Source organism: Pogona vitticeps, chromosome 4, assembly GCF_051106095.1.
Source record: "Pogona vitticeps strain Pit_001003342236 chromosome 4, PviZW2.1, whole genome shotgun sequence".
NCBI classification, from domain to species: domain Eukaryota; kingdom Metazoa; phylum Chordata; class Lepidosauria; order Squamata; family Agamidae; genus Pogona; species Pogona vitticeps.
Window position 1 is genome coordinate 76,687,022 of NC_135786.1, and position 24,449 is coordinate 76,711,470.

The 24,449-nt window shown below is 40.4% G+C and overlaps 1 protein-coding gene across 6 annotated transcripts in view; it reads left to right on the top strand.

The window, feature by feature from the left end:
- PDE4B (phosphodiesterase 4B) overlaps positions 1 to 24,449 on the top strand; it is a 316,990-nt gene that overhangs the window by 77,994 nt on the left and 214,547 nt on the right. The window contains exon 1 of one of the 6 annotated variants that reach the window (XM_078392961.1): positions 11,949 to 21,103. The exons of 4 other annotated variants lie outside the window; for them this stretch is intronic. In XM_078392961.1, coding sequence (XP_078249087.1) covers positions 20,868 to 21,103 — 236 coding nt within the window. In that variant the 5' untranslated portion in view covers positions 11,949 to 20,867. Of the gene's footprint in view, positions 1 to 11,948; positions 21,104 to 24,449 lie in introns of those variants that run through there. One more of the 6 variants, XM_072997780.2, reaches the window with a different exon arrangement.

Below are 24,449 nucleotides of genomic sequence, written 5' to 3' on the forward strand. Positions count from 1 at the left end.
CAACAGTCCCCTTGCTGTCTGTTGACCAATACTTCAGTGTGCTGTGGGTTCTCTGTAGAGTGTAATGAATCATGGAAATAGATATGAATGGCGCAAATCAGTACATAGCCAGTAAGGGTGTTTTGCCAACACATTGATGTACCTACACAGTTTTTTCAGGGAAGAGGCAGCAGAAAAAGACACAAGAAAATGAAAGGGTGTAGACAAATGTACCACATCTAATTCTCCCCCCAAAAGAGGAACAGTTAAAAAACATATGAAGCACTATTACAGGATATATGCCATGTGACCACAATGTGTGACTATACAGGAAGCAGATGTGAGAGGGGGGCATTTCTCTAGCTTGACCATGGCTTAAGAAAGATGTTGGGCTCCTGCTCCTTAGTAAGCATAGTGAGGGAGGAGGAATAAGGAGAGCTGTGATCCAGTGAATTCTAGATGGGTGCAAATTGTCTATTCTTGGCCAAGAATCTATTGATTTCTGCTCCTTTGACCCACAAGTTAGAAGAAAACTGTTGTCATATAAGCAGACTTTTGAACAGGAAAAGCAGAAAGTGCAACTATAATTTTGGCTCATAATATAATGCTATATTCCACATTGCACTCATATAAAGTTTGTTCCCCACCCCCCCCCCAGACAAGACAGCAGTAGGATTTCTTAGTATTAAGTACGATTTTGGACTTATTAGTGTGTTTAGGATTGCTGCATCCTTTGGTCACTGAAAGGTTCCATAGTTGGTGGGCTAGCTTTGTAACTCTTTCCTATACTGTCTTCCTGCCAACTGCTGGTTTTCAGTCCTTTAATTACACTTGGTTCCCTCTGTTTTGTTATTTTTTGTGTGTATTTGTGGAAAATCGGTAATAAAAATGATAACAGAAATTAAAATCAAATAGTTTCCCAAACTTAAACAGCCATATTCTGTAAGCTGTGAACATTCTAGATATGTGTAGATGGGGTAGAAGGGTCAAAGGGATCCCAAAGAGTCCTCACAGAGTGCTGACCTCTGAAGATGCCGGCCACAGAGACTGGCGAAACATTAGGAAGAACAACCTTCAGAACACGGCCAAAGAGCCCGAAAAACCCAGAACAACCATTAGTCCTCACATTATGACACCTTCTAAAGCCCGTGGAGGAAGTAGAAATAGACTGTGGGTGTAGCACACCAGAGAGGAAAACACAAATTGGCATGACCTGTTATGTCTTTGTGCATATTGTTTATTTGTTAAAACCTCCTCTTATGGGCACTGTACAAATGTAGTTTAATAAAGTTAAAACAATAAAACTCCAAAAATGACATCAAAACAAGAAAAAGCAGGGGAAAATTGCAATAATTGGACAGCTAATTTTAAAATGACTTAACAAAGGAAAAATACTTTTCAGCTGGCATGGCACCTGTTGTAGTGCTGGTACCAGTCACAGATCCATGCAGGTGAAATTATATACCTGGGTCCACATAATGATGTATCTTTTGTTGATACACAGAGTATGTAAGGCACTTGGAGAAGATTTTATATGCTAATTGTTGTTTTGACATGCTGTCAAGTTGCTTTTGACATATTTATTTATTTATTTTATTTTATTTTATTTTATTATTTTATTTTATTTTATTTATATACTGCCCCTTTAGTGGAAAACTTCTCTGGGTGGTTTGCTGTTGTTCTCAACAGCCCTTCTCAGTTTTTGTAAACTGGAGCTTGTGGCTTCCTTTAGAGAGTCAATACATCTTGTATTTGGTCTTCCTGTTTTCCTGCTTGCTGTCTTCAACTTTTGCCAGCATTATTGTCTTTCCCAGAGAATCCTGCCTTGTGATGTGCTCAAAAGTAGGACAACCTCAATTTCATCATTTTGGCCTCCAGCATCTCTGGAGTACTAAAATATACATACAGTATGTGCAGATTTGAACATTATTTCTATAATCTGAATACAGTGCATTTGACCATAGTTGAAGTATTGTGACCAGATCATCTGTGCTCTTGTGTGCTGTCCAGGTGTTGATTCTTGATGGGCAATGTCAAACCCCCTATTTTCTAATTGTTCTTTAAACCAAACGAGAGCTGACAGCTCTTAAAATAAGCATTATTCTCTAACAGCCCTTGAAATAGAGTCCTTTGTAAAATAAAATACATGTCCACATCAACACCGTGAAATAAGGTAATTGACCACTGTACCCCAACTGTGCCTTTCATCGACAATAGGAGTTGGTAGCATCTGAGATCATGGCCCCCTCAAGCATGCCTGCAAAGTTTGCCTCCTTTCCCCTTAAGCATCACACTTACATTTTTTTTCACTACTTGATAGCCACGGCAGGTGTCAATGGGTTCCCTCTTCCCCACCCCCCAGAGGACATTTTGCTTCTCCAAACTGTGTTGGTTGCTGTTGCAGTTATATTTATAGTAAGAAAATAAAATGAAAAACTCTTTTTGTATGAACTGACAGGGCAGGACAATTCAAATAATGTGTGGAATGCAGTCATTTGACAGTTGCATCATTTGAACATTTTGTAAAACTGAATGCAAAAAGGATAATAATTGCAGATAAACAGCTCGTCCAGATGCAGTGCAGCATTGTAGGTCAGAGAGTTTCTTGGACTTGCAATGTGCTCCTAAGCTTTGTAGCCTTTTAGCTTCTCCTGACCCAGAAGCAAGTTTTCAGGTGAGGCTTGGACCAAGGTTGCTGCTAAAGTGCATTACTGCACGAGTGCGCATGACTCCACCCCCCTCAGCACAGCTTTCCTCCTCCTCCGCTTGCCCACAGCAAGTGTTTCCAACCCCTTTGGTTCCAGTTGCAATGGAACCCTCTGCGGAGGTGGGTGGAGTCTCACCCAATGGGACTGAAAATTAGAGAGAATATTGGCTGGCACCTTTCTGGGGCAGTGACCATCAACTGTAGCTGACTGGCTATAAGAGATGTTTAGTGACCTCTTTTTCCTGACAGTTATGTAAGGCCTGGCATTGGCCATTCTTTGTAAGTCTGAAACATCTGGAATTGCTGATTATTGCTGGTATGAAACATGATAAATCACTCTCATACTTTAATTAAAATTAATTAACATTTAAAATAACTTCTGACTGTCATAAGAGAAAGAAAGTTACTGCCCAATCTGCCAGCCGTAATTTCTGCATGAGTTTGTTATTAGCTGCCAGCAGAAGCAGTGATGGCTGGTCAGATGGATGTGAAGTTTTGCTCATCCAACAGAGGAGACCTGTCAAACTCTGTGTTGGAATAAGTTGCACAAGCTGTACAGTTTAATTAACTACAAACTCAAATTTGTAGCATGGCAATGTTTAATGTAGGAGATATAATTGGAGGAGGTCTAACAGATGTATCATTTCTTCCATTTGAGCAATCAAGTCTTATTTTCACTGAATCATGCAGTTTATAACTATTCATGTGCTGGAGCTTCTGGTTAACCCACCATATTTGAAATGTCAAGGAAGAAGGTCTTTAAATATGTTGCCTGTTTTCTTTTTAAAAAGAGAGAGCTTTTTAGAATCTAGCTTCTGGAAGCATTCAGCTGTGAAATAGTAGATGTTGCAAACAAGCTGTGGGAAGGGAAGAGTGGGAGAATTCTGTCTTTCTCATAAAATAGAAGAAAACAGGTACCGCCTGTTCCACAAATAGACCTTCTCCTTCATCCAGAATCTATTTGGATTAAGAGAATACTGTTCCCAGTTCTTTTTCCTTTACAGCAACAATCTTTTTCCTTACTTTGTATTAAGATTTCTGTAGGAAATTAAATGACTCCTCCACCCTCTATGGATTGCAGATACTTGACCACACTATTGCAATGGTTAATCCCCTATATATTTTGGGAAATGCTCCAGTTTGCACGTTGTATGATCACAGATTTGCACAGCCTTGTGAATTAATTCACACTCTAGCAGTCACAAAGAAATGAATTGGGTCCCAGACAAGTGTAGATACTTTTATATAGGTTGTTCCAAAGTTTGTTTGTTTGTTTGTTTGTTTTATATACCACCCTATTAGTGCAAGCACTACTCTGGGAGGTTTAAGGTTAAACCTAAAACCCTACATAACAAAAGTAAATAGAGAACTACAGTACACTGCTAAAAATTTAAAAAGAAGAGAGTGGATTGAAAATAAGATTTAGTTGGTTCCACCTATGGTGACCCATTTGCTTTCTCTATGGTGACCTTGCTGTCTACCACATCACTATTAATGGGTGTGCCCCAGTGTAGCAACCTTTGTACTTGCACTACCGCTGAGCTTACTCCTGTAATAGGGTAGTTCACACCCTAAATGTTAAATTTCTTCTTCTCTTCATTGCATCTACTGCCAGTGCAACCTATAAGAGGAATGTATACTCTATGTTGAAAATGTTTTCGATATGTTTTAAAATTTCATGGAAGTTTCACTTGCACCATTATAAATTTATTCTCTGTCTGCTTATGCCTTCTCCAACTAATAACAACTTAATTTCTTTCTCTGTATCTTGCCTTTCCTCCAGGGCACGCAAGGCTTTATGCCTATTTTATCTTCACAATAACTGATTGTCAGGCTCAGAGAGTATGACTGCCCTAAGGTCACCCAGTAAGCTTCATGGCTAAGTGGGGACTTGAACTGGGGATTCTTGAGTCCAAGTCTAACGCTCTAACCATTACAACACACTGGCTGTTCTTAGATCAGAATGGGTAAACTTGGTGCCTCTGGGCCAATCCTGTCCCAAGATCTGCTGGATCTTTCTGAAAAGTGATCCATTCCCCCTTGCCCACATACTGAATATCCCAGGTTTGACCTTTTCTCTGAGGATAACTGTAGTTCTGAGGCTTCAAGAGGATAATTGGAGTTCTTGGGGTCAACTGACAATTCTGATTTTGACCCCACAAAATGTGAGGAGACAGGGAACAGGTTGATCCAGAAGGTTCTTGATTCCCCCCCAAAGTCCTTATGGGGTGGGGTAGAAGGCAAGTTCAAAGCCATGTGACAATGAGTGCTAGCTTTTAGATTTAGATTAGGCATCCTTCAGTCTCAAGAGACTATGATAATGTGCTCTGAATAGAGGACTTGGAACAGCGTCTAGTGTGGCTGAGAAGGCCAATTTGAGATTGACAATCCCTTTCATACTGAAGAGAAATACAATCTGTCCCCTGTCCAGCTCCCTGATTTTGCTGGTTTTGGGACTGCCTCTTTGCTTCAGCCTGAACAAGTGTCTCTTCAAAATGGGAGATGTCATGATGCACATCCCGCCTCCAGGCGGAACACTCATATGTCAATGTTTCCCATCTGTTGAGGTCCATTTCTAAGTCCTTCAGATCCTGCTTGCATATATTCTTGTATCACAGCTGTGGTCTCCATCTGGGGTGATTTCCCTGCAACAATTCTCCATACAGGAGATCTTTTGGAATCCGCCCATCACAACATGCCCGAGCCAATGTAGACATTGCTATTTCAGTAATGTAATGTATACATGCTAAAAATTCCAGCTCGTTCTAGGACTACTCTATTTAGAAGTTTGTCCTGCCAAGTGACACCAAAAATGCATTGGAGACAACGTATGTGGAACATGTTCAGCTTCCTCTCCTGCCATGCACAAAGGGTACGGGACTCACTGCAGCCAAGGTACACAAAGTTATGAACAACCTCCAATTTTTGTGTAGATATGGTGATAGAGGGAGGTGAGTCCATGCTCTGGCCCATGACTTGTGTTTTCTTCAGGCTGATTGTTAGTCCAAAGTCTTGGCAGGCCTTGCTAAAATGATTCATGAGTTGTTGGACAGAGAGTGGGCAACAATGGCTGCATCATCGGTGAAGAGGAAGTCCCCCATGCATTTCAGTTGGACTTTGGTCTTTGCTGTCAAACTAGAGAGATTAAGGAGCTTTCCAACTGATCTAGTCTGGAGGTAGACACCTTCTGTTGCAGTTCCAAAGTCATGCTTCAGCATGACAGCAAAAAAGATCCCAAACAGGGTTGGCACGAGGACACAACCCTGTTTCACTCCACTTTGGATGTCAAAGGGATCTGATGTTGAGCTATCAAAAACTACAGTGCCCTTCATTCCCTCATGAAAGGACTTGATGATGTTAAGTAGTCAAGATGGACATCCAATCTTGGGAAGTATTTTAAAAAGGCCATCCTTGCTAACCAAATCAGAGGCCTTTGTGAGATCTATGAAGGCCACAAAGAGTGGCTGTTGTTGTTCCTTACATTTCTCCTGCAACTGTCTGAGGGAGAATACCATGTCAGTGGTGGATCTATTAGCTCGAAATCCACACTGTGATTCTGGATAGACTCTGCCTGCAAGCATCTGGAGCCTCTTCAGCACAACACGGGCAAGCAGCTTCCCTACAATGCTGAGAAGAGAGATGCCATGGTAGTTGTCCTTCCCAGGTGCCTTGCTGGAGGTGAGGGAATCCAAGGCTACTTTTATTTCTGCTAAAGTTGGTTCGCTGTCCAACTCTTCCAGGACAGGCATGCACTCGAGTACTTGGGCAAATTCCTCCACTTTTCTTTGATTGCGACTATTGCTGATGTCAATATGTGGTCTTCCTTCCTTTTTCATGTGATACAATCTTTTTGTTCGCAGTTTTACTCTGTTACACACCAGGGAGTGATCAGTATCGCAGTCAGCACCCTGATAACTACGTATGATTGTAATACAGTGATGCCTCGCAAGACAAAAATAATTGGTTCTGCGAGTCCTGTCATCTTGTGAAATTTTGGGGAGTGTCTAGTGAGGATCAAATCGAGCTGACGCCAGTGCTTCAATCTTGGATGTCTCCAGGAAACTCTGTGTTGAAGCTTAGTATTAAAGAACGTGTTGCTGCCACAAAGTCCATAGTAACAGCAAAACTCCAGCAAGTGTTGCCCATTTTCGTTCATCTTCTCAATGCCAAAACGGCCTAGACAAGTAGACCAGGAATTGTGATCAGCACCAACTCTAGCATTAAAGTCTCTGAGAATGAACACTGGCTCTCTCTTGGGGATTTTTTTTGATAGTAGCTGGCAGATCGTTGTAGAATTTGTCTTTGACATCTGTTTAGATGACAGTGTTGGTGGATATGCACTAATAAGTGTGACCGATCCCGCTGATGAGTAGAGCTGCAGAGACAGGATTTTTTCACTTTCCACAGTAGGTGGAACAATGGGTCTCAGCAGAGTATTTCTGACCACAAAGCCAATACCATATTCCCTGGTCTGATTCAATGGTTTTCCCTGCCAGAAGAATGAGAAATTTTTTTCTTTGATAGATCTCATGTCTGGCAATTTCATCTCTTGCAGGGCAACAACGTCCATCTGCAGTCTACTCAGTTCCATGTCAATAACAGCTGTCTTGCGCACATCATCTATTTCCTGCAGGTCGTCAGAAAAGCCAGGGGTCATTGTCCAAACATTCCAGGTGCCCAACTTCAGGGCAGAAGTTTTCTTATGACTGTTGCATGGTGCAGGGTTATTGAACTTCTTGTCGGCTTTCACCCTAAACCCCCATGCACCCCGTGAGATTAACAGACTGTGGCAAAGCAGCATCTTATTGGCTGAGGGTTGCCCAGCTTAAGACAGGAGGTAGCTACCTAGTGAGGTGCAATGACGTCTCCCACCATCAGAAGTAGCCCCTGCCATGATGCTGTACGCCAATCAAGCAAAGACTTATAACCGGTAACTGCTACTTCCTGTGTTATTTTGATGCTGTATGTGAAGCTGGAGTGTCCAGAGCATGAAGCCTGGGTAAAATAATATGGATGATAGGCTGTTACCCAAGCTGCAAATCCCCCCTCTCCACATCACTGAAATAGTTCAATGGAAAGGCAAGAGCCAATACAACTGGTTCCAGCGACGTCACAGGAGTTCCCAGAATGGCATGAACTGCCTCCGGGACTCCGGCTCCAGATTTTGCCTTGAGGTTAATTCCTGAACCCTTTTCCATCAATGGATATAGCCACAAGGCAGTGGAGGTTTGAAATCGGAGTTTTCCTTCTCCTAGATGGGCTGCCTTCAGGAGTGCTAGCTTAATCTGATGGATACAGAGATTTGTGTTGTATCTCCTGTGTCTGGATTCCTGTTTTTCTAACTGCAAAATAGTCACAAGTAACATGGACCTTGAAATTTTGGTCATATTCCTCTTGGATCATATTTCCACCAGCAATAAAAATCCTGTATGCCATTTTTAACCACAGTACCTAGGATACTTTCTTATTATCCTAGTCTTGAAAAAAAATAACTGACTGAAATGCAAGGTAATTTTTTTCATGTTGCTTGAGAATGAACAGAATCTGATTCGTTTTGTCCTTAATTGCATTTGGCTCTGCTGGGCTAGAGAAAGTAAGCAGCAGCTAAAATGTAATTTTGGCTATCACAGCTGGCAGGTTTCTTTCTACACAATGCACAGAAGAAATCTAGTGAACAAAGAGGTGTTGCAAATATTTTACTTCAGGATCAAAACATATATATTGTGTGTTCCAAAAAGATGGTGTAAGATAGTAGTAATGATCTGTGTAAAGTTCTTAGCCTACCCCCCAAAAAACAGTCTTTACAATAACCTTGGGAATTAGGCTACTGCATTATTGTTATAGAGACAGAGGCAGAGCTTGGAAACATCATGTCAAAGCAACATTAATAATTGTATTCTTTTCAACAGCATGGGTTAATGTTTTAACTGCTTGACTGAAAATGAAACAAATGGGCATGCTTTATTCCTAAGGAATTACATTCACCTATTATGGCAGAAATATTACTTTTGAGGAGATTGGGGAATCTGGCCATTGCTAATGTGTTTTTTGGTTGACATTTTACATTTAACAGTAGTATGTTAATACTGTGTTAAATTAGACTTTACAATGTTTTCCTTGCACCACCCTCAAAAGATGATGGGAAATACAGTATTAGGACTGGAGAGAGGATATGTCTTGAATGCCCCATGACGACTGAAATATAGAGCTTATTCCTTCCAGTTTGTGTTCCAGTCATATAGTGTATCATGGTATTGACTGCAAACAATTCCTTCTGTTAAACCTGAAACATCTGTTGAATGGAATTTCCCCAATTTCTCATTTTGTTTTTTGTGTGTGGGAGTGGAGAAGCTAGTGCCATTTTGTCTGTAATTTGTTTGAAATCACCCTTTTTAACATACAAGCTGACAGGCTAGTATTATCTTTTGGCTTGTAAAGTACATTGTGTCACAGAGTTATAACATCTGCTCTATGAAGTTTTCTTTCCTTTGGTTGAATCATTGTTGCTAATCCATTTTAGATGGTACAGTGACCTACGTGACAGAGAGAGGAGTCTTATAACTAATTTCATCCAAACAACGAGCCTTCATGGAATCCGCCTTCCAGGAGAACACCCAATTACTCTGCCATCAGTATTGTAAAGAAAGAATAAACCGAACCTCCCATCCTTTATCAGCATGGCATGCAAAATGCACCAATGTTTATTCATTTTATTTATTTATTTTAAATATTTTTATCCTGACTTTCTCCTTGAAAAGGACCCAAGATGGCTTACAACACTGAAAGATAATATTTGAAGTTGAAAACTATTAGTATACAATGGTGGTTAAGATCATTAAAAGATAATATTTAAAGCTGAGAATAATGGATAAAGAGGCATCTTATGTCATTGAAAGACAATATTAGAGCTAAGGACAATTAGTATTCAAATGTGTGGGTTTTTTAAAAAAGCCACTCCTAGAAATGGAAAATGCGAAAATAGAAAACACAAATACAGTGGTGCCCCGCTTGACGATTACCTCATTAGACAAGGAAATCGCTTTACGATGAAGTTTTTGTGATCGTTTTGCGATCGCAAAACGATGTTTTAATAGGGAAAACCGCTTTATGACGATCGGGTCCCTGCTTCGGGAACCTATTTTTTGCTTAACGACGATCTTTACAGCTGATTGTCGGGCCTTCAGAATGGCCACCCACTGTGCAAAATGGCTCCCTGCTGTGTTTTAGGACAGATTCCTCGCATTACAGGCACCGGAAAATGGCCGCCCTATGGAGGATCTTCACTGGATGCTGAGGTCTTTCGCCCATTGGAACGCATTGAACCTGTTTTCAATGCATTTCAATGGGATTTTTGCTTTCGCTTGAGGACAATTTTGTTCTGCAGCAATTTTGCTGGAACGGATTATTCTCATCAAGCGAGGTACCACTGTAGTACTAAAAATCCTAATAAAGCAGTAATGCACAACAATCCATCTTTTTAAAAAAATGTGCTGTGCTCTGCCATTATACTGTGATACTTTGATTTACAAAGTATAATAGAGAGTTGATTTACTGTTGAGAATCTTAGGTAAGGCTTGTATTTCTTCATGGTGATTTCCAAATGAATGGAAATTAGAATTTTTAAGATTCATTATAAACAGTTATACCTGTTTATATACTTAAACTTGCTTCCAAGGTTCAGAACAGGTGCATCCCAATATACATACACACAGACAAAATCAAGTCTGGAACCTGAGTCATGGCAACTGGACTTCAGTCTGAAGAAGCTATTTCGATGAGTAGAAATGTTTCAACCTAGTAAGAAAGAAGTCCAGTTGCCATGACTCACCTTCCAGATAACCTCACCTGGATGACCGAGAATCTTTGTAAACGAAAGCAAAGTTAATCTTAGGCTCTAAAGCAATATCTTCAATCTGAATATATATGGGAGTTTTGTCTGAGGAGTTGCACCTCTTATATTTCTGGCCAATCCATCAAAATATCTTGGTGCTAGCTACCTTTAAAATGACATTTTCCCCCATATAAGTGCATGAAATTATGGTTTTAAACCTGTCTAGTTTCAGACAGATAGGCCTCATATATATCCATGGAGGCTTGTGCTACTTACCTTTAAAATTTGCTTTGATATTAAATTTGTTAATATATGTGTGGCTTTCCTGCACTGTAAGAGTCTCTGAGACATATATGTGCTGTTTGAGAAATGACAGAGGGAACAGACAGACAGATCATAGAAGAAGTAAAAACAACAATAAAGACAGAACTAACTAAACTTGAAACAACATAGTCTGAAATCAAAATTAAACTCAAGCTAGAAAACTAGTTCAGATGGGGAACCTGTAAACTATTGGCAAAGTAAGGAACTCTAGTGACTTAAAAACCTCCACCTATGCAGTGCAAAAAGTTCATGGATCTACAGAGCAGGATTAGCTTCAAGTCTCCACACAGTAGACCACCCCTTTATTTGGTTAATTATCCTCAATTGGCACTTACTCTCTCAATAACACATTCAGAGGCACTGGTAAGGGAAAAGACTGAAGTGTTCCACTTGCTCACAGTTCTTCATAGATGAAAACAGTGTTCTGTAGAAAATTTAAGTCTGGTTGCACGAAAAGAGGTTAACTGATTTCATAGCTACATAACTATAGTGGACCCTTGACTTACAGAATTAATCCGTTTTGGAACAGTAGCCACAGGTCGAAAAGTCCGTAGGTCGAGGGTCCATTTCCCATAGGAATGCATTGAAAACCATTTAATCCATTTCAGCCAAAGAAAAAAAATCCCGGGCTTCCAAAGCTGCACCCACTGCCCATTGCCTTCTGTCCCCGCTGCCCTCTGCCACCCGTCCCCGTGGGGACAGGAGGCAGAGGGCACAGGAGACAAGAGTGCAGCTTTCGAAGGCCTGTAAGCTGGCAGCAGGTGCAGAGGTCGAGGCGGCTTTTGGCTTGCCGGGAGCCCGGCAAGCCAAAAGCCACTCCGCGCCCACTGCCAACTTTCAGCTTTCAGGGCTTCAAAAGCTGCACCCGCTGCCCTCTTGTCTCCTGTCCCCGGTCCTGTCCACAGGAGGCAGAAGGCACCGGGGACAGGAGACAAGAGGGTAGTGGGGGCGGCTTTGAATTGCCCACCCTTTCCCCTAGCCTTTCATAGGTCGAAGCTCCGGCCGCAAGTCGAACTAAAATTTTTCAGCCGGAGCTTTTCGTACCTCGAAAGTTCTGTTAAGTAGGGACCTTCATAAGTTGAGGGTCCACTATACATGACTGACTACATGGCTGCATAGCTGACTCTAACTAACTACATAACATTAACTGGCTTCAGAATGTCTGACTAGAAAGAGTGGGAAAAGAAGACCTGAGGAGAGAGGTGTGCGTTTCTTCAGAGTTCTGAGGCAGAAAGGGAACAATTGGCTGCTACTGGATTGATTGACAGTCACCACAGTCCACAATCGTTCCTTCCAGCCAAAACCTCTTGAAGGTGATATATGAGGTTGCAATAATTCAATAAGTAAAGTATTGCTGCTTAATGAAATTATCAAAACAACACAGAAACTGAGAGAGAGAGAGAGAGAGAGAGAACAAATGTAAAGAGACTATGAACCTGGATTGGGAATGGGTTAGAAAAGGTGCGCAGAACTAGCCTCAGACTAAAGAAGCTACTTGGATGAGTAGTGAAAGGTTTCATCTAGACATGGAGATGAATATAAAAATGAATCAGGATATTCAGCAAATATCTCTGATTTGTCAGATATTTGTTGCTTTGTATTTTGTAGTCAAGAGACAAATATAACCCTAATCAGCTGTTCCTTGGGAGCATAAGTAGAGAGGGATTTTCCCTTTGGGCAGCTTGCTAAAGGCTGCCCAAACAGAATCCCGCCCCCAGAGCTGGGGGATAGCTTGGTTCCCACTTTCCTCCTCTGCCTACTTCCCTGCAGGGGCGTAGGAAGAAAGGGATCGAAGGGATCCCCCAGCCCCGCTATCTTTTCAGTAAGGAAACTGGGACACAAGCCATCCTGCAGCCCCATTGCCTTTGCAAATCACTTTGATCCCTTCCCTCCTCTTCCTCTTCCCCATGGGCCCCCATGGGGGCATAGGAAGAGGAGGAAAGCAGGACCCAAGCCATCACACAGTCCTGCTGCCTTTGCAAAGGCTGTGTGGGCTGGGTCTTTTTATTTTATCGATTTTAGATAGCCCCAGGGGCTGTATATAAAAAAATGACCTGACAAACCAACAAATTAATTCATGGTTCATCAGACCACTGGGGGGCAATTTGTGGCTCGTGGGTCATCAAGACGAAGTGCCATTTTAGATGTCTGTGTACTGACAGAATGAAGGAAGGAGAAGCATAAGCTACAGTGTTTTTGTTAGAAGCTGATGTCAGACACCCATGAAGTAGATAGGGATGGTGGGAATCCTGGCCAGAATCAAATGTATTCTTGCTATTAACACATATAGCAAGAGAACAAGAAAGGAGACATTAACGTAACCCTAGCTTTCCTCAAATCACTGTTTGGAGAGTGCTGATGACATTCTTCCCCCAGATTGGAAGCTAAAACTACCAGTGATCCAAGCCCCCTCTCACTCTTGTATTATTTACCCTGTACAATGTAACTTCGCATCTTTTTGGAGAGGAACTGTCTGGCTTTGTTTTACTGTACTGAATGGGTCCAAAATGATTTGGACGAATTGGGTTCAAGATTTGTCAAAATCAGTTGAACATTGATTGCCTCAAATTTCTGCATTTCAATTCTTTCTGCTCTAACTATTTACAACACTCATCCTTCAACCATATGTATTGCAGAACCCTGTCAACTGTTTGTGCATTTGATGAGTAAGAGTCAGCCTGTCAGACAGTCAGTTTATTGTTAGTTCTTAGACCAATCGTACAGGGGAGAAAACCAAACCTTTACAAATTTCCAAAATTCCAGATTCTTCGTAAACATATTTGGCGTTAAAAGACAATTTAAAATCTAGTGTCTAGTTACCATAACATTTCTGAGACCTGTGTATAGCCATTCAAAAGCTGTCTACTTGGTAAGCAATCTTGGGGTCTATATCAGAAAAAAGAAATTCAAGTATGTTGCTTTTTGAATGGTCAAGAATTGTTTTGATCAGTGGAGGGATGGTCTCCTCATGGGCCACCTCATAATGCAGGCAAGTGAAGAATATGTGCTGTGTAGGCTCAGTCTCACTTAAGGGACAGGTAAAAAGCCTTTCAGCAAAAGGGAAATACATAAAAGTCCATGAAAGCCAACACCACAATCAATTTGTTAATGTTTCAAGTACTACCCTAAAAATGCTTTTAAAAAAATCCAACAGACACAGCTGTCTCTTTGAAAAGAGTAGACTGATGGTACTCAATTCTGTTTCTTTTTTCCATCTGAATCAAATACGGTTGTACTCGTGCTTAATCTGAATGGAAATCTAATATTAATAAATAAAAGGTGTCTAGGGTGTTGCCTGATGTTGTCTAATTTTAGTTTCTGGCTGCCTCTCAAAAGCTGATAAAGACAGGCAAATACGGTTGTACTCATGCTTAATCTGAGTGGAAATCTAATATTAATAAATAAAGGGTGTTTAAGGTGTTGCCTGATGTTGTCTGATTTTAGTTTTTGGCTGCCTCTCAAAAGCTGATAAAGACAGGCAGCTGCTGCTGCTTTGTAGTAAGCAAGTTGTTAGGTCCTAGGCAAACTTTTAGATGGGTACTCTGAATTATTCTGTTTACTGATAGATGTCAAACGTAGGGGAGATAAAGAAAGCATAGACGTTTTGTTGGTAATGATTCATAAGAAACAAAAGTAAACAAGCAAATTGAAACTGTTCTGTTATATTGAAAACGGGGAGAGAGAGAGAGAGAGGAAAAGTTTTCAGTAGCAAAATCCTCACCAGTAGAAGTGAAGAAATGTTGTATGTTCCTGTATATGCAGTTTTTGTATGTTTCTACACAAAATTGTTTTTCATTCCATTTTGGCATTCATCTGCAAAAATGTGACATTTCTTAATCCCCTTAAAAGTTTTTATTTTGCAAAAAACCCCCCCAAAAAACCCTTGTCTAAATATATTTCCTTATTTTAATACTCTAGAACTGCCAATTTTACAACATTTGCAGTACTCTGAAATCCAATAGATAGCTAACTTTAAATCCAGCATTAGCCTGAGAGGTTTGATTCCAATCATTTCATTTAAAAATTTTAAAAATTTCTGTTCCCCGAGTTTCCCTACGACAAAGTAAGTAGATGCCAAATAAGGTGCGATTTTCCTGCTTCCACTCAAGAAAGGCATTTGTGCTTCTAATTACTGGTATTTTTTTCTTCCTCTGTTTCAGACATAACCAGTAATTACTGGGATTTGTCTACTGATGAGGACAGTTAGTGTTTTCTGCTTCTGTCTCTCTTACAGCAAGGGATAGTTTGAGCATGTTTGAACAAACTATTTTAGAGGGTTTTAAACAGCTTTTAAATGGTATATTAAACAGTCACACTGCAGTTTGCGTGCTGTCACTCAATTTCTTCTGTGGACACTTGTGCTTATCCTTCCTTGCTAAATTCACTACCAGTGTTTTTAGCACCTCCTTTGTCTGGTTGCTTTCTTTTCCATTTGGCTTTGCTTCTTTCTCCACTACGGCACACAACCAGATTATAGACGCCTAGCTTCCTTGCTACTTTCATCTGGTTCTAAACCTTTCCACAAAAGCCCCTGTGCCTCCCTCTCCTGTTTCACTACTCTCACACTGCTGCCACTTCTGATGTTTCATTTAGCTTTTCTTAACATGCTTTCTTTTAAAAATGGGGAAACATCAACTTTAGACTGGGCAGGGAAGTATGTCAGGGTGGAACCAAAAAAGCCAAAGGTTTGGGGAGGGGCAAAAATGTAAAGGAATCGTTGTTGTTGTCATCATCATCTTGGAACTGCAGAGTTGGAAGGGGCCCTATGGATCACTGAGTCCAGCCCTTCTCAAAGAGACATGGTGAGGAACTGAAGTCCCAAACTCTGGAATTACTGAGCTATCCAGCAGTTCAGTGAGTTCCCAATACAGACCAGGACAAGAGGCAACATATTCTGGATGGTGGTGGTGGGAGGGAGGGAGGGAGGGAGGGAACTCTAGGGCAAAATCAGCTACATTTTGCAGAACAAATATCCTGTCTGGAACAGAGTCATTTACACTTCTATTCTAGTCCCAGAACAAGAAAAGGCTGCTTCAGTTTTATTGTGAAAATATCCATGGATGAGTGCCTGTGAATGAATAAAATCAGGGTATTATACTATAGCTCTGTGGGCTGGATACCTGGCTGTGGAGCCAGAGGTTGGGAATTCGATTCCCTATTGTGCCTCCCGGAAGAAGAGCCAGCTTGTTGTCGCTTTGGGCAAGAAGCACGGTCCCAAAGGAACCCTAGAAAAAAAAGGATCGGTAAACGACTCCTGAGTACTTTCTACCTGGAAAAAAAACTCTAGAAAAGGTTGCCATAAATCAGGATTAGCTTAATATCACATAATTTTTATTAATATGAATAAGACTTTACTGTATAGGTTTTGTGTTGAATAGTATGAACAGATGAGTTGTAAGTCTAATTATTTCCCCCCAAAACACAACATAATCAAAATAACAAAAATGATTGCCCCACAAAATTTGTGCCTTACCTCCCAAAAATATTATGAAACAGACAGACAAAGCACTATTTCTATGTACATAAAATGTTTATATATTGAACATTGCCCTATTAGGATTTCAGGCAGTATACAACTATCTCTGCTTTTCTCAATCCAAGTGTTATTGCCCAGTTCTAAAAATAAAACAAACAACAACAGTGATCTGTGAATAAAATAGCTTTAACATAATCTGAAAGGCTGAAGGAACTAAAAACCGTGAAAGATGTGGAGAAGCACCAGAAGGAAATTGAGAATTAGGTGCTTGCTGCTAAATTGAGACACATCCCTGAGATGAGATTACATTGATTATTTCACTTAAAGGAGAGATTAGAAGCCTGGTGAGAACAGAATACTTTCTGATTGTGCTACATGTGAATTGAAGCGTGTATGTTGGCGTACATTTCTATAGTACCTTATAGATGCAATAGTTTATAGACTATTAACCCTTTTTGAAAATCCTTGTTTTTGCTTTTGAAGCTTTTGCTGTACATAATCTTGTAATATAGCTTTTATAGTGCAGGATTTCATAATTGGTTGGCAGCAATGAGTTGTATCCAGTCATAGTCATAATTAGACTGAAATCAATGGACTTAACTTGGTTATATGACTAAATTGTTGCATTGATCACAGTGGGACTTCTCTAAAAATGATTAACTATGGCTCCAGCTTACTAACTCTTAGGTTAAATATCTTTCAAAAGAGGGAAATTTAAATTGTTTTATCTCTCTGAATATTACATTACACCATTATCTCTGATAATTAAGCATTTTCTGTGATAAATCAACAACAACAGGGACAGACAACGTCTAGAGGCCTGATGGCTGCACATACCCATTCCTGGACATTATTATTATTATTTATTTTATTTATATCCCGCCTATCTAGTCAACTCAGGACCACTCTAGGCGGCTAACAAACAGAGAATAATAAAAGTAAACATATATAACACAGCATAAATAATAAAAACCATTACAAAGATAGAAAACCAATGGAGAGGGGAAGGAGAGGAACGTCAAAAATTGTCTGGTGGGAAGGCCTGCCGAAACATCCATGTCTTCAATTGGTTCTTGAAGATACCCAGCGAGGGAGCCCCGCGAATCGCAGGAGGCAGATTGTTCCAGAGGCGAGGAGCCACCGCCGAGAAGGCCCAATTTCTTGTTTTCTCCTTGCGGGCCTCCCTCGGCGTTAGGCTCCTCAGCCTCACCTCCTGGCTCACACGAGTGACATGGGTAGATCTTGGTAGATCTTGGAATGCTGCAACTATTCTAAGGGCTGGGCTCTGTTTGTATGCATGTGCGAGTGTTTGCACCCCAAGAACTCTCCTGTACTAAAACAATTCTATTATTTGGTCAGTTATATTTAGAAATATCAGTTATTTGTATCCAATAAATAGAGGCAGAAGGAATGTAGATGTTTTGCTTATTGACCCACAGTGCAACACATTTTATTTCTAATGGTCTACAACAGATTTTTCAGCCTGCAGCTCCCACCACCCTCATCTAGTATGGACTAGATGTAAGGGACTGTGAATATTAGAGTCCCAAGTATCTGGAGGACCAAAGGTTCCACCACCACTGGGCTTGAAGTGATTCTTGTTCCACTAATGAAAATGCTTTTTCTTCTTCCAAAATAGTTTACATGTTAAACACTCTGTTGTAATAGAAATCTGTTAATGTTCTCTTGTGTCCTCTAATAACAGACTCAGCTTTTTAGAAAATGACTGATTTGTTTAAGTATGAAAATTGTCTGAGATCTAGCACCTTTAATTACAATCAACCATTTTAGCAGTAGATTGCACTTCCCATGGTGCCTCTGGAAAGCAGGTGAGTGGCTCCACTGGCAACTCTTAAATCTGAATTCCTGCATTAATGCTGGATATACTTTCATCAAACAATGAAACCTGCTTGTTTTATCTTTATTTCATTTTACTTTTTCCGTATTTTCTTTTCTTTTGGGATACAGTGTATTTTGTCTGGTTAGCACAACTAAGTATTTATCAAAATTACACACAGATTTGAAACAAAACATGCAAAGGTGATGAAGGGCTAAAAACATCTGAGGCTGGTGAATATCATGATGTATGTGCTGTTAGCAGTAATCTGGAGGTGTTTCTGGGTGGGAAGATGTTTCGAAAGAGGGCTGCTGCAGAACCCAGAGCTGGAGTGGGTTGTGATGGGAGCACTGGAGTAACAGTTGAGTCAGATGTGGAGAACTAGGGCCCCTCCATCTATTGAACTGGATCCCAGTTTCCAACACATGCAAGGGTCAGACATGGTGGGAATTACAGTCCTAACAGCATTTGAAAGCTGAAGATCCTTACAGTTGCATATTTTGATTTATATTGCTGAATCTGTTTCTGTTGGATTCTGCTTCTGAAAAAGTGGCCTTTGGAATTGCATAATACGTTAAAAAAAACGGAGCAGTTGGTAGCTAACAGTAGCTGGATGGTAAGGTTGAAAGACTGACATCTCAGATACAGTGAAGTGGGGTGGGTGGGGGAGAACCTTCTCCTTGCAGTCATTGAAATATTAATTGCATATTTTATTCATGTTATGTAAATCAAAATATTCACAAAAAGAAATAAATTAACTAAGCAGATTTTGGAAATGGCAAGAGAAACCTGAAGAAAATAACAACAAAACCCTGAAGAAAATGAGAAGGATTACACTCCCTTCCCGATTCTGCCATATGTCTCCCATCAACTCCTAGCATTTTAACTAGTTTCTTTTGTTGTGATTTTAATTTCCTGTAAACAGCTTCAGGAGCTGGTTAAGGCTGAAAAACAGAGTAGGAATATATTTAAATTCTAATATTATAACATACTAATTAGAAATGACGGGTTTCTGTAATGTGTAAACAATATGTTGGCTACTTGAATCAAAAGTCAGTTTTGGTGAACATGCCTCAGAGTGTAAAGCGAAAGGATGACATGAGTTCATGTTTCAGCAGAAATACCAGATTCAAGAAGTAATAAAATGAACTTGATACAGTTGCAGTGTGGTGTAAACAGAATGATGGAATGGGACTCAGGAGACCTGGGTTTGAATCCCCATTCAGCCATAGAAACTCATTGGGGATGTGGAATTGGTAAAACCAGCCTTAAACATCTCCCTTTCCTATAAGGGTTGCTATAAGTTGAGTCCAAGGTGATGGCATATAAGACACAGAATGAGCTAAGCATTCACTAGTCACCAATGTATCCTCTAACTTCCAGCTCCGCTGGGTGGGGCTCCACCTCTCTCTCTCTCTTGTGCAACTTTGCTCCTGTGTGCATGCGCGACTCCACCCTCCCATGCGCAGGATTCCGCCATGTCCAGAGCCTAAGGCAATTGCTGCGCGGAGGGGGAAGACAGCTGTGGGGAGGGAAGCAGAGGCACGCATGAGCGTGCAGACACACCCAGCTTACAGGGGACCTTGCTTGTCACCTTTTTGCACTTCTCATATAATAAAACGTCAAAGTGATTTTTAAAATTTCTGATAATTATTTAATTCTGTTTCATATCTGGGACCCCAAGCTTGACCAAGCTTTATTTCATCATAATGCAAAAGTGTACATGGAGTTTAGCTTTTCTCTCTCTCTCTCTCTCTCTCTCTCTTTTTTTTTTAACTTAGCAGTAGCATTTACTGCTGCTTCCCCGTATGTTCCTAAAGCTTTTTAGTAAACAGTATTGTGGAGGTGTTACTAATGAGTTGCTCCTTTTTCCATTATGGTAACGGTGGGAAATGCTTTAATCTGTTACGTACTCGTAGCAGAGCCTTTGACTTTATACCTTTATTTCATAATATTCTACTGTGTTCAGTCCTAGCCCTGCCTTTGCTTGAAATCATAACTGTCTCTTGGCATGTGTATGTTTTGAAGCTGCCAATTTAACATAGTGAGACATTAGCCATCATGTAGAGAATAAGGGCTAACTAAGTGTCCATTTGCCAGAACATGGACACACAGAACCAATAAGCATGTTGTAGGTGGAGCAAGCATTGTGTGGGCTGTGAGCTGATTATTCTGAATGAAACCCTTTTTAAATAAAACACGCTGGGTTTCAATTAACTATGATCCACGAGCTCTCATAATGGAAAAGGGAAACTGTCGTTTTTTCAGTAATCGAGAAGAAGAAAAACACATCGGCGCCTCCTGGTCAGGTCCTTTAATCTTCCCAACATTATGTGGGAAAGGACGGATGGGGAGTCCTTATGAATTTTTCATGAGCTGGTATGTGCAGCTGAATGAATCCAGCGAGTGTCACACCATGTAGCTTGCAGACAAACCACATCCACAAGGAGGCTACTGACACAGAACGCACTTTGGCGCATTTTCAGAGGGGAAGCCAGGACCGAAAAAAGCTCTTTTTGACAGGATTGACTTTATCTATGCTTCGATGCTGCTGGTGTTTGCTTTAGGCAGCCTTCTCATTCAGACCTAAAACTCGTCGAATGACCGCCACACAGCTTGTTGATTTATCAGCATTTGAATCTCCAGCAATGTCTCTGGGTCGTGCTATTGTTGTATTTTCTGAATGGTGAAAGGCTAACCTAATATCTGAGCTATGACAGCAAAAGATTCTGCGAAGGAACTTGCTGCTCCGGAGACAGAGGTTTACATAAAGACTTTCAAAGAACAAATGCATTTGGAACTTGAGCTTCCCAGAGTGCCGGGGAACAGACCCACCTCTCCAAAAATTTCCCCCCGCAGTTCCCCAAGGAACTCTCCATGCTTTTTCAGAAAGTTACTGGTGAATAAAAGCATCCGTCAACGGCGACGTTTTACTGTGGCACATACATGGTAAGATGATTTTATATTCATACCTCTTCAAAGCAGTGGATGTGTCTTTGCTTTCTATACTTTTTTTAAAAAAGAGCAAACCCATAATTCATTCACAATACATTCTGCAATTGCAAGGTTATGCATGCTGATATTGTTTGTATAACTCTTATTCACATTATGCCTTTTGAAGCACATAATGGGTTTGCTAAATGCGACTTCTGAAAATTACCTTTCCAACTAGTGAATATTCTTAGTTTGTCCTGTTGTTGACAATCTTTTTCATTAACGGATTATTTCTGGAAACTTGCACTCTGATTTAAAAAATGGTGATCTGCTAAAATTTTGACATAATTGTCATTTGACTACAGGGCAAAATGTTGCTCTTACAAAGCATCTTGGAGCCAGATTACTTAAAGTGACCTTTTAGGAGTCTGTCAGCCCTTTGAATGCTTGATTACAGTAGATTTTTGTCTGGATGTGATTATCTCTGAAAAAAGTAGGAAGTCATTTTGTTTATTAAGTAATAGAAGATTACTAATTTAGTTTTGTTTGGATTTTTTTCTGTTGTGGTTTCACTCTTTCCTAGACAAGAAGCTGGTATATATTTCACTGGGTATGCCTCAAATGTTCAAATGTTAACATATGTAAAATAAAATCCTCGAATGTTGTATAACTTGGGTTTAACCTAGGCTTATTTAATGCATTGTTGATGTCTAATAACTGTGGAGGGTGTGTGTGTGTGTGTGTGTGTGTGTGTATTACTCCTGAAACAACCTTCTTTTAGGTTTTCATGTTTTTTCAAAATAGAAAATTTCATTTAAAATATCTGTTTTATGTTTGCATTGGTAAAAAGCCCATTGTTGCACTAAGCAAGAACTTTCAAAAAGGAGTATTTAGTCCTTATCTTTCTTGGGTTTATTTGTGACAAAATGAACAACTGTTTTGAATCTTGACCAATAAAAAGCCATGTGGAGAGGAAAACCTTATACTACATGATAACAAATTATAGCTAATGTATTCATAACAGATTGTACTCCAGTGGACTATCCGACAGCTTTCTGTTACAAGTCATGGATGTTTTATATTGCAAGAAAGACATCTGTCATGGAACAGAAATGGGGACTTTGTGGCCTTCTCTATGTTATTGGGAAACAACTTCAGCCCTAGCCAAGCAGAGACAGTGGGTAGAGATTATGAGAGCTGTAGTCCCACATCATCCAGAGAATTGCTCATTCTCAACCCCTCATAAGATGCTGTTGCTTCCTTGTGGTTAGAAGTTAACACTACAGTTCAGTTTCGGACATTCAGCTCTGTACAAAGATTTTAGAAGATTAAGTGCTGCAGATGCGTGGGGTTAATTTCTTCTGTGATTGGATGTAGAGACATTATTAGAGACAGTATACAGAGTTTATTGGAGACTATATGGATAAAGAGGTCAGTAAAAGAAACCTCTATCGGTCAGAAAAATCAGAACACCTTATTTTTGAGAGAGGCTGCCTAATATAACCTGCCTGCAGTATTATACCGCTTCATCTAGAATTATTAGTGCACTCCCCATTGGCAGCAGTGGCCCAGTGTTCCCTGTACAGCATCTTTTTGGCTGTTTGCCAGCTATAGCCAACCTTGGAAGACAGAGAGCCTAAACCTTAGTGCTTCAGTGACTGGGGACGTCCTGTGGGAAGAAGCATTCACTGAAATAATGGGAGCTTTGAGAATTTATTGTTAAAACCAGCACTTTGAATTGAGCAAGGAAATAAAAGTTGAAAGTGCAGATGCTTCAAACCAAATGATATCTGGCAATCTCAGTCTGTTTCACTGTTGCATCAGATGAACTTTCTGAATCATTTTCAAAGCCAAGCCTGCGTGGCTTAATTTATAGAGTGACTTTATAGTCATATTTGGGTTAAACTACTCCACATGGAATGGCCATTTTTGTGGCAAAGTTGTATTGGCAGAAGTACTCTTTGTGGTCATATTTCACACTGTTTACTAATGGCCGCTGTTATGCAATTTTCACTGTATGTTTTGCTTATCTGGTCCTTCTGGACTATGATTCAACTTGATTTCCTGTAATGTGTATAGGACAAAGTAATTTGATCGCTATGCATGTCTTAATTTGCTGAGTTCTGTTTAGTTGTCTGTGTCACCGTAGAACTACTGTTTGCTAAAGTATCATTGTTAATCTTTGGTAATTATCGATGTTTGTATCTTTTGCATTTCACTTCTCTCAATATCCTTCCAGCATGTGAATAAATATCCTAACCAAGGCTGTGTTCTGTGCATATCATGGAACCGTCTGTAGTCTATAAAGAGTAAAGGAAAAGGTTCCCCTTGAGAATTTGTCCAGTCGTGTCCGACTCTAGGTGGCGGTGCTCATCTCTGTTTCCAACCCATAGAGCTAACGTTTGTCCGAAGACAATCTTCCATGGTCACGTGGCCAGCACAACTATACAGAACGCCGTTACCTTCCCACCATAGTGGTACCTATTTATCTACTTGCGTTTTTGCATTTTGCATGCTTTTGAACTGCTAGGTTGGCGGGAGCTGGGACAAGCGACGGGGGCTCACTCCGTCGCGTGGATTCGATCTTATGACTGCAGGTCTTCTGACCTTTGCAGCACAGAGGCTTCTGCGGTTTAACCTGCAGTGCCACCACGTCCCATAAAAGTTTATGCCAAATAAAACATATTAGTTTTTACAATGCTGCTAAACTCCATGTCTTTTTTTTTTTTTTTTTTTTTGGCGTTATGGGCAAACATAGCTACCTCCAGGAAATCTCTAAAAATGCATCACTTTGAGAAATGACCCCTTTCTGAGAGTGGCGCATGGATGTCCAAGAACAGAAAATAGCTGTGTCGGCAGTCACTTTGCTGTTAGCAACATATGCTGTTCACCATATTAGTAAAAACAGCTGCGGAGGCTGAGGTGGGACATGGTGGCAGTGTAGTAGTGGCAACAGCACTTAGAGATATTGAAGGGAATGGTATCTGTTTCTTGAGCTGCATTCTTGTGTGTTGGTAGCCCTGCCAGGCCGTCTTTAGTACAGTTTCAGCCTCACACATGCCCAGCATTGGCCCACTTTTGTTGCATTGTCTCTTAGGGCAAGGGGCTTGACTGAACATCATATTTAAACTATATCTTAGAATGTTTTCATAACTGCAGTTGTTTAGATGGAAGTGTTTCTATCTACTTTGGGACAATTACTTAGTGGTATACTTATGCAGGTTTGCAGCTACTTTTATGGCAATGCCATGTAAACTGAAATGCTTCTACTTTTCCTTTTGACAAATGTATATATTATAAGAAAGGAGATTGTAAAGTATGTAAATTATACTAGTTTTGTGGCTTTCTCCTTTCACAAGTA